Source organism: Mya arenaria, chromosome 16, assembly GCF_026914265.1.
Source record: "Mya arenaria isolate MELC-2E11 chromosome 16, ASM2691426v1".
In the NCBI taxonomy this organism is placed as follows: domain Eukaryota; kingdom Metazoa; phylum Mollusca; class Bivalvia; order Myida; family Myidae; genus Mya; species Mya arenaria.
In genome coordinates this window covers 9,275,366-9,291,219 of record NC_069137.1, presented here as the reverse complement: position 1 = coordinate 9,291,219, position 15,854 = coordinate 9,275,366, and the positions used below count along the sequence as shown (strand labels likewise).

At 38.3% G+C, this 15,854-nt stretch overlaps 1 protein-coding gene across 10 annotated transcripts in view; it reads right to left on the bottom strand.

Moving 5' to 3' along the window:
• LOC128222544 (uncharacterized) overlaps positions 1-15,854 on the bottom strand; it is a 144,653-nt gene that overhangs the window by 46,055 nt on the left and 82,744 nt on the right. For 9 of the 10 annotated variants that reach the window (XM_052931597.1, XM_052931599.1, XM_052931600.1 and 6 more), the window contains 3 exons: positions 1,234-1,378; positions 565-656; positions 1-48 (listed from right to left, as the gene is read on the bottom strand). The exon at positions 1-48 is cut by the window's left edge and continues 20 nt beyond it. In XM_052931597.1, the coding sequence (XP_052787557.1) occupies positions 1-48; positions 565-656; positions 1,234-1,369 (276 nt within the window). In that variant the 5' untranslated portion in view covers positions 1,370-1,378. Of the gene's footprint in view, positions 49-564; positions 657-1,233; positions 1,379-1,971; positions 2,019-15,854 lie in introns of those variants that run through there. The other variant, XM_052931603.1, reaches the window with a different exon arrangement.

The following is a 15,854-nucleotide window of genomic DNA, read 5'->3' as shown; positions in this document are numbered from 1 at the left end:
CACTTGGGGAACAATTGCGTAATGTAGAATTATCTGTTCCAGGTTATTCTGAAACACATATACATCGCTATTGTTAAGTTATGTAACATGCATCAAATACTAGTTAAGTTATTCCTTTACTACAAATACTAAATAAGCATTTATATCACAAGACCAAACAAATCGTGAGACCAATGCAGGGAACGATTTGCAGCCATCTCAGTGATATTTAAGTTCATTCCATATAGTGCATGTGCTGTAATTTTTGTGAATATTTTTATTCACAATTGCAAAAACAAATCCAAACTGAGTAAACATCAGAATTAAATTTCGTCTTTCATACATATATCGTTTTATGTTGAATGGCGGCAATTCTGAAATAGTGAATCTCCCTAAAACTGTGCGGTATAAAATGTTTTACTCATACCAAGCACGGGAAACCACTTTCAGCTAGAGTAGAGCTTGCTTAAGTCGGGCAAATGTCAAATTATACGACTACACTGTACCAAAATCTTTAAATTAACATATTTTTATATTCATAGTAAACAATACTTTATCGTAAATGTTTAGTTAGAATGATGATACCTCTATTTCTTCCTCAGATAGATCCCCCGTCCAAGGTTTTTCAACCGTGTGTAAAACAAGACGTGTGTTGTAGAACGGGACATCATCTTGTGCTGTACAGAAATGCATCACAATAAATAACAAAACAATTATTGTTAGCATACTATACACTAGTTCATGTAAAACAATATGTTGTTATGATTTTGATATAACGTAAGAAGCTAGAATAAGTTGGGTGACATTTCCATTTCACTCGTGGATAACATAATGTATTAAATGCTTTCGTAACTTTGTCTCTTTCATACTTGTGTAATTTTGTTTTCTTAATTCGTGTGTAACTTTTTTATTAAATGCGTGGATAACTTTGTCTACTTAATGCATGAGTAACTTCGTGTATATAATACATGGGTAGCTTTGTCTTCTGAATACATGGGTAACAATGTCAACTATATTCAATGCATGGGCAGCTATGTGTAAATCATGCGTGTGTAACGTTGTCTATTCAATGCGTGGCAACGTTGTCTATTTAATGCGTGGGTAACTTTATGTATTGTGGGTGACTTGTTTTGGTAAAGAACAATGTCATTTCATTATGTTAATAATATTCCAAACAATAAACATGAACAGCTCTCTGATGCTTTACTTGTATAAGCAAGAACATGTTCACTTAACTCTTCTGTGTCTACTTACAAACAAGCGTTGTTTCATTGCCTTGTTGTGCGTTGTCTTGTCTTGCTTTAACAGGCCGGCATAGTAATTTCAGCTTTGAAAATACACGTTCGTCGAGCTTCCCAGCTTTTCCGTTGAATGCTAGGTGCTCATCCATGGTGATTCACTTCAAAAGGAAAAGTTAGTTAATTTAATATTCTGTTCTAATTTCAATATTTTTATGACATGTCGTATAATGATTTAGAAAAGTAGCCACTATACCTAAAAATGACAAACCATGAAAGTCGTTACGAAAAAGTTAAGTATTATTGTTTTAGTGCATATATTTTGCTTCAGCGAAGTCAGACATGAACTTCAATTGACGGGTGCAGCCCGGTGCCGGCTAACCTTTAATAAAACTTACAATAAATTCGAACTTTCTTAGTGTTCAGTGCAAATGGCTATTGTATGCCTCTAAAATACACATATGTAAACCAATTATCGACTAGGGATATGGGGGCCTATTGCAAGAGTGGAACGTTGTAACTACGCCTCCTCCCGAAGAGCCAAACTAATTATGGTTTAGATATGATGTGGGGTTGTGAGGGTCCTCTCCCAAAGCATGTTTGGCTTTTTTCAATGAGTACACTCAGGTGTATTATATTCATATTTTTCTATACAGTTTACTCCGATAATAGAGGCAAATTGGGGAAGGGGATGAGGTGGAAGCATATCGAAGAACATACATGATATCAAACTGTGATTTTGTGAACACACTACCAGAGTTTTGTTTTGCGGCCTTTTGTATGGAGAAGTCTAGACTCAAGTTGGTCTTGCACGCGGTACGCGATATGCTAAACCTCGAGACTTTTACCTACCTTAACTTGCCTCGTATAGTAATTGTAGGGATATGAAATAAAAGAAGTATCATATTATAAAGTGATGATATGTAATCCACATATATACCTTATGTACAGGAAAATATAATATCAACCTTTTATATTCTGACCTTCTGCGTGAACCTATAGTTTTCATAGTCCCCCTACCCCACGGAAAGGGATGTTTATGTCATATTATTCCATAAATCAGGCACTATTTTCATAGTTACCGTTTTAAATTGATGAATACTTATACCAATCATTTCAACGTTTCAGGTGTTTTAGATCATAGTGTTTTTGGTGATACTATAAGGTGCGATTGGGTTCTTTTCCACCTTATTCGTGCGGTTATTCATAGGCATCGGTGGATGAGTATTCCACATAAAGGGTTTATTGAGTTTGCAATAAATACCATGACGAGTGTGTGTGTATGTGAATTCGGGAGCGGAAAATCCCCATTTTAGACAAGTGTATATATGGGTGAGCGGTAATGAGTGAATATTTGTTCCACATTATGTGTGTGTATGTATAACAGATAGGGGTATATACCTTGCGAGTGTATGTATGAATGAGCAGGTTTTAGTGAATGGGTGTGCGTCAATGGGGTATTGAATCATTGACTCTTGAAATGTTTTGTTTCCAAGCTCTGAGTGAAACTACAAAAAATATCATTTTCAAATAGTACAAAGACCTTTTCATTTTATATCACAAAAATATAAACTTGAAACAGAAGTGTTTATTTTGAATTTTAAATATAATGCAAATGTTTTGCAATTATAATTTTATATCTTGACGATAACTCATGGCATAGCACTATCATCGATCCGTTCGTTTAATTCCACTGGTCTAGATATTAATGATTGACATTATACGTATGTAAAGCTAATGAGTGAATGACTAACAGTGGGATATAAGGCATTATCATAACAAACCTACCTTAGGCTAATTCGTAATAAGACCCTGGAAAGCTAATAAGTGAATGACTGATAGTGAGTACTGTGCAATTAGATTGAGAAATTCGATTTATATTTCAGGCATTCACTCATTTGCTGTCCAGCGTCACATCACAACCTAGCCTAAGATAGCTTTATAATGGTATGGCCTTGTATCTCACTTCAAGTCATAAGTGTAAAAAAAAATGTTTTAACGATTGTGAAACAAATTATAACAACATAATATAGATCACTTTCGTTGGCACGATTTTTACGCGAGAGTGTGATGTTGTATTGTGGGTGAAACTGGAGTAACCGGAGGAGACACACTTGTCCAGCTTGGTCACCACATACCAAACCCACATGCTCCCAGGCCGAGAATCGAACCCAGGTCGCCTAGTTGAGAAGCGAATGAACTAACCACTGCGCTAACTGGACGATCTTTCAGTCATTCACTCATAAACTTCCCAATGTATCACCACGAACTAGCCTAAAGTGGTTATATAATGGTATGGTCATATATGCCACTGTCAGTCATTCACACATTGGCTATCCAATACCTCACCAGACACTAGCCTAAGGTAGTTGTGTTATGGTATGGCAATATATCATTGTCAGTTATTCACTCATAAACTGTTCAGCGTCAAACGACAACCTAGCCTATATTAGTTTTGAAATGATAAGGCCATATGTTTCATTGCCATTCAGGCACACATATCCAGTGCCTCACCATAACCGGCCTACGGTTATTTTGTAATGACATTGCCTTACATCTCTCTCATAAGCTATCAATTACCACAACACAAATTAGCATGTTAGTTTCGTAATTTATTAACCCATTCATCATTATGTTTGATATTTATCAGCACTGTTTCTCTATATGTCCCTATTGCCTAGATGCTTTGCATCGTAATACCATACTTATAGCAGTACAAATACAGTAAGATATAAAGATAACAAGCGGAGCTATAACAAATAAAAAAGAGAGTTCATATTATGCTTATAACTGACGGAATCGTTCCGTATTAAACTTAATAATAAACATAACTCGTAGCAGAATGTTAAACTACTCACTTTTTATCAAAATACGTTCCTTTCATACTTCTTGATAAATCGATTGTTAAATTATAGTTATTTCAAAATCCGCACACCCAATGCCAATGGCCTTTCTTGGTTTTCCTTATACGATTACTAAACTTCAAAATCAAAGACAAAGAAGAGATATCATATTTCATCCTTTACACATGCTACGGTATGCGCCTCTTAAAATATTCTGTAAGACAAAAATCAATGGAAGAATTTGTATATTGTTTGTTCGTATTTCAGATCAATCTTCTTGTTTTTTTGGACTTGAACAATATTCGATCATAACTTGAATTATACTGAAATAAATTTATTTTTGCAGCTTTCTAATTCGTACTTAAAATCTTGACGTTTAATGACAATTGATCATTTTCAGAAAACGACAAATCCGACTTAAATGCAATAAGGACATCCACCACTTATATAAATTTGGTTAAAAACAAATGTACAGATCTCACTTTGCTACACACATGCATCATATTGCCATTACTGCCAAGGACGTTTAACGATTATCACCAACTTGCATTCGTTGTGATGACAGGGACTGTTGCATTATGGCAGGACACGGGTGAAAGCGGGTAATAACACCATTTGAAGTCTAACAGTGTCGTTAACACAAATTTAGTACATACGGCTGCATGCGACTGCAATAACGTGGTTATTTCTACAGGAGAGCCGATATCACAATTCCGAATTACGCCCCGTGTCTTAAATATATTTGCAAACGACGGATGGACGGACAGAACATACAGACAGGCTTGTAACTCTCGGATAGTCTCTTTTACAAGTTTTTTATTACGCCCCATGTATGTACCAAACGTGCAATAGACGGGTGGACGGACGGGATAAATAGACAAGCTTATTAATATAGGGTAGTTTCTTTCACAAGTCCTAATGATTATCCATGTCTATGTAAATGTGCAAATGACGGATAGAAGGACGAAACATATTAAAAGTGAAATTACAAGGAGAGCCGCATGTCATTGTATACAACGTCGGATGAAGGACAAAACCAAAACACAGGCTATTTACTTTAGAAGAGCCTTTTTCACAAGTCAAAACACCGCATGTATGTGCAAAGAAGGGATAGACGGACGGAACAAATAGACAGGGTAATTACTATGGGAGAACCTCTGTCTCAAGTCCTAATGAAATCGTATATGCGGCCAGAACAAATAGACAGGGTAACTACTATGGAAAAACCTCTTTCACGTGTCCTAATGCAATCGTATATGCGACCAGGACAATTAGACAGGGTAGTTTCTTTAGAATATTTGTGTTCAATAATAAAATAGAAACTGTCACTGCTTAACTAAACGAAAGCAATATCTATTTCAATATAACGACAGGGTTATAACTATGGGAGAACCTCTGTCTCAAGTCCTAATGAAATCGTATATGCGGCCAAAACAAATGGCAGGGTAGTTACTATAGGAGAACCTCTTTCACGGGTCCTAATGAAATCGTATATGCGGCCAGAACAAATAGACAGGGTAACTACTATGGAAAAACCTCTTTCACGTGTCCTAATGAAATCGTATATGCGACCAGGACAATTAGGCAGGGTAGTTTCTTCAGGAGATTTGTGTTCAATAATAGAATGGAAACTGCCACTGCTCAACTAAACGAAAGGAATATCTATTTCAATATAACGAAACACATAAACATCAAGTTTATCATGACACCAATTCAATGATCTTACATCTTACTAGGGATGAGTTTTAATGCAAAGTCGTGAAGCGACGATAAAAATGAATAATTATGTATTACATCGAAACACAAAATCTTTTAGTTTAACATAGCATACATCTGTAAAAGGTAAACTCAAGCAGAATATACAATGATTTGGTTATATCTCACAGTTAGTCACTCATTCTAAGTTGTCACATGTCTCACCACGAACAAGACTGAGGTAGTTTTGTAATGGTATAAATTTATACCCCCGTGTCTCACTCCAAAGTAGCTTACAGTAATTTTGTAATGGTATGAATTTATATCCCACTGGCAGTCATTCTTACATTAACTTTCCCGTTTCTCACCACAAAGTAGCTTACAATGATTTTGTAATGGTATGTCTTCAAATCCCACTGGCAGTCATTCACACTTTAGCTATCACGTGTCTCACCACAATAGAGCTTATAGTAGTTTTGGAACTGTATGTCTTTATATCCCACTGGCAGTCATTCATAAATCAACTATCCTGTGTCTCACCACAATAGAGCTTATAGTAATTTTGGAATGGTATGTTTTTATAGCCAACTGGCAGACATTCATACATAAGCTATCCCGTATCTCACCACAATAGAGCTTATAGTAATTTTGGAATGGTATGTCTTTATATCCCACTGGCAGTCATTCATACATTAGCTGTCCCCTGTCTCACCACAAATTAGCTTTAGGTTACGATAAATTTGTAATGGTATTGCTTTATATTCTTAAACTATGAACTGCCAGACCATAGATAAGCTTAGGTGTGTTTGGTAAATCATGAACCAATAAGTCTTCATGTTTAATATGTGTTGACACTGTATCTCTATATCACCATACAACGAAAGTGTTAAGCACCGTACCAATTATAGAACCTATAACAGAAGTAAACGTTCTACATATAATTGTCATATTGTATTTGATACTCATATGTAATAATTGAACGAATAAATCCACCATTTATACAAATGTAATACGAAATAAAGCGGATGGAAACTTGCGCCGCTAGAAAAAGGTTAATATTTAAGTTCGATTTAATGCTACGATAATAACGGATGGAATCTTCAACTGGTTAACTTAATAAATAATAACACACATAGCATAATGTAAACCTACTTACTGTTTAAACAAAATCCCTTCTTTCCATATTTTTCACTTCGAATCGAATATTAACTCATTTTTATTTCTGAAGCCGCACGCACAATGCCAATGCTCTTCTATAATTGTGCTTATATAAATACTACACTTCATAATTATATACGAAGAAGGGAGAGATCAGATTTCATCATTTACAAAAGCTATGTATGCGCTTCTTTAAACCTACCCACGGCAGGAAATCAATAGAAGGATTTGTATACTATATACGACATTTCAGATCAGTCTTCAGATTGTTCATTTGTAATTAACCTGTATTCGATCAAATAACTTAAATAAATTATACTGAAATGAATGTTAGACTGCCTTTTCAATTCTCACGTTAAGATGCATTCTCTCATAATATCAGTTTTGACACTTTATTTATGTGTTGTCTCAAAATTTGCTGATACTACTAAAACTTACTATAAAATATATCTATATTTGTTGGTGAACTGCCAAAAATTCGCCATAAGACATCATCTTTTGAACGCAAATATGATAACCTTTGATCTGATCTTATTTCAGCAGTCTAAAGCTGCTGTATTATAGATTGACCATTTGGACAACTTTTTTTTTTTTCATGAAATTATTCTTACATTTGGTACATAATTCATGAGCGAATTAATTGAGGGAGGGTTGCTTACCCGGCGAAGGCCCCCGTGAAGATGTACATATCTTATATAGATGCATCTCCAACTCCCACCATTAAATGTTATTGTTGATACACTTAAGGGGCAGAGGATATATGCGGGCCGGATGCATCTACATCCCCTTTAAATGTTATTTTGATACACTAAAGTGGCTGGGGTACAGATTTCGGCCGGATGCATCTCCACCCCCTCCTCCTTTTAATGCTGTTGTTGATTCACTAAATGAGCGGGGAACAGATGCGGGCCGGTTGCATCTGCACCCCCCCCTTTAAATGCTATTGTTAATACACTAAAGGGGCAGGGAACAGATGCGGGCTGGATGCATTTCCCCCTCCTTTAAATGTTATTGTTGATACACTAAAGGTGCGGGGTACAGATGCGGGCCGGATGCATCCCCCTTTAAATGCTATTATTGATACACTAAAGGGACGGGGAACAGATACGGGCCGGATGCATCTTCACCCCCCTTTAAATGTTATTGCTGATACACTCAAGGGGCAAAGAAACAGATGCGGGTCGGATGCATCTTCACCCCCCTTTAAATGTTATTGTTGATACACTAAAGGGGCGAGGCCGGATGCATCTCCAACTCCCACCATTAAATGCTATTGTTGATACACTAAAGGGGCGAGGCCAGATACATATCCAACTCCCACCTTTAAATGCCATTGTTTATACACGAAAGGGGCGGGGTACAGATGAGGGCCGGATGCATCTCCAACCCGACCCCCTTTAAATGCTATTGTTGATACTCTAAAGGGGCGAGGGACATATGCGGGCCGGATGCATTTCCACCCATCCCCCCTTTAAAGGCTATTGTTGATACAATTAAGGGGCGGGGGACATATGCGGGCCGGATGCATCTACACCCCTTTAAATGTTATTTTAATACACTCAAGGGGCTGGGGTACAGATTTCGGCCGGATGCGTCTCCACCCCCTCCTCCTTTTAATGCTGTTGATGATTCACTAAATGAGCGGGGAACAGATGCGGGCCGGTTGCATCTGCACCCCCCCCCCTTTAAATGCTATTGTTAATACACTAAAAGGGGCAGGGAACAGATGCGGGCTGGATGCATTTCCCCCCCTCTTTTAAATGTTATTGTTGATACACTAAAGGACCGGAGAACAGATGCGGGTCGGATGCATTTTCAGCCCCTCCTTTTAATGTTATTGTTGATACACTAAAGGGGCGGGGAACAGATGCGGGCCGGATGCATCTCCACCCCCTCCTTTATTTTTTTTGTTGATACACTAAAGGGGCGGAGAACAGATGCGGGCCGGATGCATCTTCACCCCCCCTTTAAATGTTATTGTTGATACAATAAAAGGGGCGGGGAACAGATGAGAGCCGGATGCATCACCAACCCCGACCCAACCCTTTTTAATGTTATTGTTGATACACTAAAGGGGCGGGGAACAGATGCGGGTCAGATGCATCTCCACCCACTCCTTTAAATTGTTTTTGTTGATACACTAAAGGGGCGGAGAACAGATGCGGGTCGGATGCATCACCAACCCGTCCCTTTAAATGTTATTGTTGATACACTAAAGGGGCGGGGAACAGATGCGGGTCAGATGCACCTCCACCCACTCCTTTATTTTTTTTTGTTGATACACTAAAGGGACGGAGAACAGATACGGGCCGGATGCATCTTCACCCCCCCCCCTTTAAATTTTATTGTTGATACAAGAAAGGGGCGGGGTAGAGATACGGGCCGGATGCATCTCCACCCCAACTTTTAATGTTATTGTTGATACACTAAAGGGGCGGGGTACAGATATGGGCCGGATCCATCTCCACCCCAACTTTTAATGTTATTGTTGATACACTAAAGGGGCGGGGTACAGATAAGGGTCGGATGCATCTCCACACCAACTTTTAAATGTTATTGTTGATACACTAAAGGGGCGGGGTACAGATGTGGGCCGGATGCATCTCCACCCCAACTTTTAAATGTTATTGTTGATACACTAAAGGGGCGGGGGACAGATGCGGGCTGGATGCATCTCCACCCCAACTTTTAAATGTTATTGTTGATACACTAAAGGGGCGGGGTACAGATACGGGCCGGATGCATCTCCACCCCAACTTTTAAATGTTAGTGTTGATTCGGGGTACAGATAAAGTCTGGATGCATCTCCAACCCAACCTTTACATGCTATTGTTGATACACTAAAGGGACGGGGTACAGATAAGGGCCAGATGCATCTCCTCCCCGACCCTTTAAATGCTGTTGTTGATACACTAAAAGAGGCGGGGTACAGATAAAGTCTGGATGCATCTACACCACAAACCTTTAAATGCTGTTGTTGATACACTAAAAGGGCGGGGGACATATGAGGGCCGGATGAATCTTCACCCCCCTCTTTAAATGCAATTGTTGATACACTTACAGGGCGGGGTACAGCTGAGGGACGAAGCATCTCTTCCTCGCCCCTTTTAATGCTTTTGTTGATACACTAAAGGGGCGGGGACAGATGAGGACCAGATGCATCTCCACCCCAACTTTTAAATGCTATTGTTGATACACTAAAGGGGCGGGGGACAGATGAGGGCCGGATGCATCTCCACCCCAACTTTTAAATGTTATTGTTGATACACTAAAGGGGCGGGGTACAGATACGGGCCGGATGCATTTCCACCCCAACTTTTAAATGTTATTGTTGATTCACTAAAGGGGCGGGGTACAGATACGGGCCGGATGCATCTCCACCCCAACATTTAAATGTTATTGTTGATACACTAAAGGGGCGGGGGACAGATGAGGGCCGGATGCATCTCCACCCCTATCCTTGGAATGCTATTGTTGATACACCAAAAAGGCGGGGTACAGATGTGGGCCGGATGCATCTCCACCCCTATCCTTTAAATGCTATTGTTGATACACCAAAAAGGCGGGGTACAGATTCGGGCCGGATGCATCTCCACCCCTATCCTTTAAATGTTATTGTTGATACACTAAAGGGGCGGGGTACAGATGAGGGCCGGATGCATCTCCACCCCAACCTTTAAATGTTATTGTTGATACAATTAAGGGGCGGGGAACAGATGAGGGTCGGATGCATCTCCACCCCCCTTTAAATGTTATTGTTGATACACTAAAGGGGCGGGGGACAGATGAGGGCCGGATGCATCTCCACCCCAACTTTTAAATGTTATTTTTGATACACTAAAGAGGCGGGGTACAGATGCGGGCCGGATGCATCTCCACACCAACTCTTAAATGGTATTGTTGATACACTAAAGGGGCGGGGTACAGATGCGGGCCGGATGCATCTCCACCCCAACCTTTAAATGTTATTGTTGATACAATAAAGGGGCGGGGTGCAGATGCGGGCCGGATGCATCTCCACCCCAACCTTTAAATGTTATTGTTGATACAATAAAGGGGCGGGGTACAGATGAGGGCCGGATGCATCTCCACCCCTACTTTAAATGTTATTTTTGATACACTAAAGGGGCGGGGTACAGATGAGGGCCGGATGCATCTCCACCCCGACCCTTTAAATGCTATTGTTGATACACTAAAGGGGCAAGGTACAGATGAGGGCCGGATGCATCTCCACCGCAACCTTTAAATGCTATTGTTGATACAATAAAGGGTCGGGGACAGATGAGGGCCGGATGCATCTCCACCCCAACCTTGAAATGCTATTGTTGATACAATAAAGAGGCGGGGGACAGATGAGGGCCGGATGCATCTCCATCCCTACCCCACCCCCTTTAATGTTATATTTGATACACTAAAGGGGTGAGGGACAGATGCGAGCCGGATGGGGAAATCCACTGTCAAAATCACTTTTCACTTTTTTATATCAAAAACTTACTACATAGTCTGACTATGAATAAACAAATAATAATTAAAAAAAAACATTCAATATTTAGTGAAATACGCAATATTAAGAATTTGCTTATCACGACTTTTGTATATTTACGAATTTTAACAGCCATTCTTAATTGAGGTTGTGTATCAGTTGTTGTTTGTAAATGGCATTAACGAGCTTGTCTAAAACTAAGTAAATAAATAAATACGAATGAAATCATACAGCAAACCATTACATGCAGATTCTGAACTATTCAGTAATATTGAGCATATTCAAATTATAAATCATTTCAATGGCAGTTGTACAGGGTTTGAATTAGATACCTTTAAGTGCTTGTCATTAGTCAGTTGAATGTAAACTTTTATTGGGTTTCAAAATAATGCTGGTTTATGTTTCATTCGCAAACAATAGTCAAAGAGATAAGACTTTAAGCAAAGATATATGTGTAATAGATTTTTTCCATTGCCATCAGCTTAATGCAAAGAAATATATGATATAAATGCCACAGGAGTTTGACACAGGAACATATAAATAACGAAGCTACTTGTTTTACAAATGTGATAACATTCAAATTACCATCAACCAATGTCCAATAATTCATAATATAGTATTAACTTGTATGCGTAAGCAACACTAAAGCAACTAAACGGCAGTTTTATTGAAAAAACAATCTATAAATTGTAAATGCAATCATTTACATATGTTCTTGTCAAAATAGATTCATATATTTATGTTTTATAAAATTTCACTTTGCCATCTATTGATGCATTGACTCATTGAAGTGTTTTGTTTTTCAAGTTGTGAGTGAAACAACAAATAATTATCAGTTTTATATAGACAAAGATCTTTTCACTTTATGTCACAGAAATATTAACTTGTAACAGAAGTATTTATTTTGATTTTAAACATGATGCACATGTTTTTCAATTATGTTTTATACATTGACGATTACTCATGGTAAAGCACTTCCATCGATCCGTTGGTTTACGATCCTCCTGTCGAGATATTAATGATTGGTGTTATAATTGTTAACATTGTAATTGAGAAGAGTACTAGATACGCAAATAGATAAAATGCCTCTGTCGGCTTTTAACCACATGTCTGAAATTATTAAGGTCAATTTAAACTGTATTGAACTTAAATGAACTCCCAACTGTTATCTAAGGACATATTATATTTATTATTAAAATCTATCATATTCAAAAGACCAGTTTCTCAATTTAAATGCACAGTACTCACTGTCAGTCATTAACTCGTTAGTTACCCAGAGTCTAACCACAAACTAGCCTAAGGTAGTTGCGTTATGATATTGCCTAATATCTCATTGTCAGTCATTCACTCATTATATATACAGGGTCTCATCACGAAAAAGCCTAGGGTAGTTTTGTTATGATATTGCCTTATAACTCAGTGTCAGTCATTCACTCATAAGCTATCCAGGGTCTCTTGACAAGCTAGCCTAAGGTAGTTTTGTAATGATATTGCTTTACATCTCAGTGTTAGTCATTCACTCATTAGCTATCCAGCGTCACATCACAACGTAGCCTAAGATAGTTTTATAATGATATGGGTTTGTATCTCACTTTCAGTCATAAGTGTAAACTTTTTTGTTGTGCAACGATTGTGAAACAAGTTATTACAACATTATATTAATCACTCTTGTTGGCACTATTTTCACGCGAAAGTGTTGGTGACCACAGACCAAACCCACATGCGCCCAGGCTGGGAATTGAACCCGGGTTGTCTAGGTGAGGAGCGAGTGCGCTAACCGCTGCGCTATATATAACAAATTACCTCACTGCAGTTCTTTACACATTAGCAATTAAGTGCCTCACCACAACCGGCCTACGGTAATTTTGTATTGGTATGGCCTGATATCACTCTCATAAGCTATCGATTGCCACACCACAAATTAGCCTCTATGTTTGTTTCGAAAACGATCAACCTATTCGTCTTTATATTTGACATTTATTAGCAATGTATCTCTATATTACCAAGTACGTATTCAAATAAATAATTAATTAATCTCGTATAAGAATGTAAAATTACTCATTTTTTAAACAAAATCCATTACTTCAATACTACTCACTTAATCCAATTTTAAGTAATTGTTATTTTTGATTCCGCACACACAATGTCAATGATCTTCAAGATGTTTCCTTATATTTACCAAGCTTCAAAAGCATAGACAAAGAAGAGAGATCGTATTTCATCATTTACAAACGCTACTGTATGCGCCTCTTTAAATATACCCAAGGACGACAGTCAATAAAATAATTTGTAAATTCCACATTTTGGATCAATCTTTTTTTTTTTAATTGTATTTGAAAACTACTGGATCATGTAACTTGAAGTATATTTAAATTAATGGATTTTGTCTGGTTTTAATTCGTATTTGAAATCTTGACGGTTTACAATGACTTTGAGACAGTTTATCAATCAAAAAACACATCCAATACGTTTAATGCTATACTAAAAAATTATGACATCCACCAATCGGCATAACTTATGTATGGTTAGACACGTTTGTACCCTCAGATCCCCCGTTGCTACAAACTTGCATCAATTTGTCAGTATTGAAAAGGACGTGTAGCGACTAATCACAAACTTGCATCAGATTGTCATTATTGCCAAGAACGTTCAGCGACATTTCAAAAACTTGTATCAGATGTGATGCTAGAGACTGTCGCATAATGAGAGGACACAGGTTAAAGTATGTAACACCATTTGAAGTATTACAGTTTCTTCAACACTCCTTTAACATACAAGAAGGCAATTGCCAGCAATTACAGGTTTATTACTATAGGAGAGTCTCTTTCACAAGTCCTTTTGACGCATCATGTCTCTATCAAATGTGAAAACGACGGATGAAAGGACGGAACAAATAGACAGACTTACAACTATAGGAGAGTCTCTTTCACAAGTCCTTATGACGCATCATGTCTCTATCAAATTTGCAAACGACAGATGAAAGAACGGAACAAATAGACATGCTTATAACTATAGGTGAGTCTCTTTCACAAGTCCTTATGACGTTCCATGTCTGTACCAAATGGGCAAACGAGGGATGGACGGACTGAACAAAAAGACAGGCTTATTATTATATGATAGTATCTTTATGACATGCCTTGGATTAAGTCTATGTACAAACAACAGATTGGCGGAAGGATTAAATACACAGGTTAATAACTACAGGAGGGCCGCTTTCAAAATTCCTAATGTCGCCTTATGATTTAAGTATATGTGCAAACGATGGTTGGTCAGAGGGAACAAATGAACGGGCTTAATACTATATGAGAGTCTCTTTAACAAGTTCTTATGACGCTACATGTCTTTACCAAATGTGCCAACGACAGATGGACGGACGGAACAAATTGACCGGCTTATAACTATAGGAGAGTATCTTTCACCAGTCATTATGACGTTCCATGTCCGTGTCAAATGTGCAAACGACGGATTGACGGACAGAACAAATAGACAGGTGTATTACTATAGGAGAGTCTTTTTCACAAGTCCGTATGACGTGCCATGTCTTAAGTGTATGTACAAACACCAGATGGACGGACGGATTAAATACACAGGTTAATTATGAGAGTAGAGCCGCTTTCAGAATCCCTACTGACACCTTATGCCTTAAGTATATGTGCAAATGACGGATGGACGGAGGGAACAAATAGACAGGCTAATTACTATAGGATAGTCTCTTTCATAAGTCTTTGTACATGTGCAAACGACAAAAAGACGGACGGGATAATTATTAACAGTGCATTTACTATAGGAGAGCCGCTTATGTCCGTATAATGCCGCTTCACCGTATACAAGTGTCATTGACGGATAGTTTGAAAGAACAAATAGACAGGTCAAATACTGTGTATGTACCACTTTCACAAGTCAAAATAACCCCGCATGTATTTGTACATGTGCATACGACGGATGGACAGACGAAATAAATTGACAGGGAAATTACTATAGGAGAATTGTTATCACTAGTCATAATGACGCCGCATATTTTATATGTGAAGTGTACCACTTGTATGATGTGTGTATTGTTGTGTGAGTGGGGAGCATTACTCTACGGATGTGAGTAATTAAGGGCGAGGAGTGTACCACGTGAATAATGTGTTGTTTTTTTTGTGTGAATGGGGAGTATTACACTAAGGGTTTGAGTAGTTAAGGGCGAGGAGTGCACCAAGTGTATGGTGTGTTTATTGTTGTGTGAGTGGGGAGTATAACACTAATGTTGTGAGTAGTTAAGGACGAGGAGTGTACCACGTGTGTGGTGTGTGTATATTATTGTTTGAGTGGGGAGTTCTACACTAGGTGTATGAGTAGTTAAGTGCGTGAAGTGTACCACGTGTATGGTGTGTGTATATTGGTGTGTATGGGAAGTATTACACTTAAGGTGTGAGTATGTAAGGGCGAGGAGTGTACCACGGGTATATTTGTGTA